Source organism: Penaeus monodon, chromosome 24 (genome assembly GCF_015228065.2).
Source record: "Penaeus monodon isolate SGIC_2016 chromosome 24, NSTDA_Pmon_1, whole genome shotgun sequence".
NCBI classification, from domain to species: Eukaryota; Metazoa; Arthropoda; class Malacostraca; order Decapoda; family Penaeidae; genus Penaeus; species Penaeus monodon.
The window spans coordinates 6510551-6512495 of NC_051409.1; the positions used below are offsets into that span (position 1 = coordinate 6510551).

A 1945-nucleotide genomic window follows, 5' to 3' on the forward strand; every position below is an offset into this window, starting at 1 on the left:
GCTACCAGATGAAAATATCATGTATGGGAGCACACACATTACAGTGTTGAAGAAATGGGATACTTCTGATGCGAAAACCTCAATATATGTCACCTATGAATGTAATGCAGACCCAGTCACTCCCCATGTGTGTGTTTTTGTAGCCCCAAAGTCATTTGTAATTAAGAAAGGTATCCATGTCCCCCATAAAACATTCTCAGAGGTAGTGTTAGTACAAGAAATTACAAGGGAAAATGAGGGTGATTCTAGAGGAAATGCTAATGCTTTAGGCACAAATACTGATCAGTCAGAGATATATAGAGAGGAAACAAGAAATACCTCTGAAGCTAGTCAACTAATCCCAAGCAAACAACCATTGCAAAGATTACCTGGAGACAATGTGGTGGTCCTCAGTCATTGTGACAATGAAGCTATGAGGGACAGGGATGCACAAGGCCCTGAAACAGTGCAGGAAACAGTCCTTGAGAGTGGTGCAGATGTAGTCAACAGACAAACATTGTCTCCCATACACACACAGTTGGGGATCCAGGAGACAACTTTTTCTCCGTCGTTAAGTATTATGAATTCTTGTACCTTGAGAAGCACAAATGGTAACTCGGATCCATCGCCCATTAGCACGTATTCACAGGGAGTTTACAGAAAAGACAGGCAGGAAGGAAACAGCCCAGAGCATGTTGTAGGATTTAACTGGGGTGATGAGGAGCATATGGTGCCAGGTCATTTTTTGTCCTTACTGAGCTGATGTGTCATTCGAAATTCATTTTGATCATGCAACCTCAACCTTGCTATCGGGAGAAATGAATAATTCTGAATTATTATTGAAAGTCTGGACATTTTTAGTTTTCTTTTATCGAGGAATGTTAAGATTACTTCCCCCCTTTTATTTTCAAGTAAGGTTGTTAAAGTGCTTCAATTTTAATTTTACCATTCAATCTTTTTTTTAGATTGATGAAAGTGACAGCTGCTTTTCCAGGACTTTCCATCTCTTTATATAGAGAAATGTCATAAAATAGAATATATAAAGCATATTTTAAACACCAAAATGAGGTAAAGATTGTTTAATAATCTTTTTTAAGTATTTAAAAAGAAGGGTTGATATGCTCAACTTATAGAGTAAATTCATGTTTTCTAAATAGTTACAGTTTGTGACTATATTAGAGTAATGCACAAAAGAGCCAGACATTTACAAGATTGATATATTTTATCATTTTATTGCTAATGACTTGCCAATACAATCAGTGTATTTGACTGAAACTTTGACTGATTGGCATTATAATAGTGAAAGTTGGCAAGGGATGTATTGTTGTATGGTTATGTACGTGTCTCTTTGCGTACATAAGTGTACAGAAACAAAAAAGAAGCTGTGTTCATAAGTCTCAAGTTTGTAAAGTTTGTATATTTTGTAAGTACAAGTTATTCTACATGTATTACTTTTGAGAGATGGGTTATTTTTGTTAAACTTTGGTATATCTATATGAAATTTTAATAATATCAACAGTTTATGTAAAAGAGAAGAAAGAAAAAAAAAGCAAACAAAAATATCAGTTCTGTTTTCTCAAATGTAAAGAAATTTAACTTCAAATGTCAATATTTTATTCAGATTTTTTAAAAAAAATTTCCCAGCATATGCATTGCTGTAATTTGGGATTATTGTAAGTGTAGTTACAGTCCTAGCTTTTGTTAGCAAGGGAGGAAGTGACAAAACCGGTCAACTTTGTTTTTATTATTTTTATTGATTTTCTGCAACGTGCTGTATCCAATTTATGCACATATTTAATTATTTTACATTACGTATTATGTCAGATCGGTGTGTGCTATGATTTATTTATTTTTAAAGATCTGAAAATAATAATACTGAAAAAGGAGAAAAATAAAGAAAAGTTTCATTTCATATTATGATGTCATTTTAGGAAATCTATGCAACATAGTAGCAATTGAAGAGGAC

The 1945-nt window shown here is 33.5% G+C and overlaps 1 protein-coding gene and 1 pseudogene across 1 annotated transcript; both read left to right on the top strand.

The window, feature by feature from the left end:
- Positions 1-1945, top strand: LOC119588519 (the record flags this gene model as incomplete). Its single annotated transcript, XM_037937162.1, is given in 1 exon segment — positions 1-1945. A coding segment is annotated over 1 exon segment (723 nt). The 3' UTR covers positions 743-1945.
- LOC119588824 overlaps positions 1043-1945 on the top strand; it is a 7675-nt pseudogene continuing 6772 nt past the window's right edge.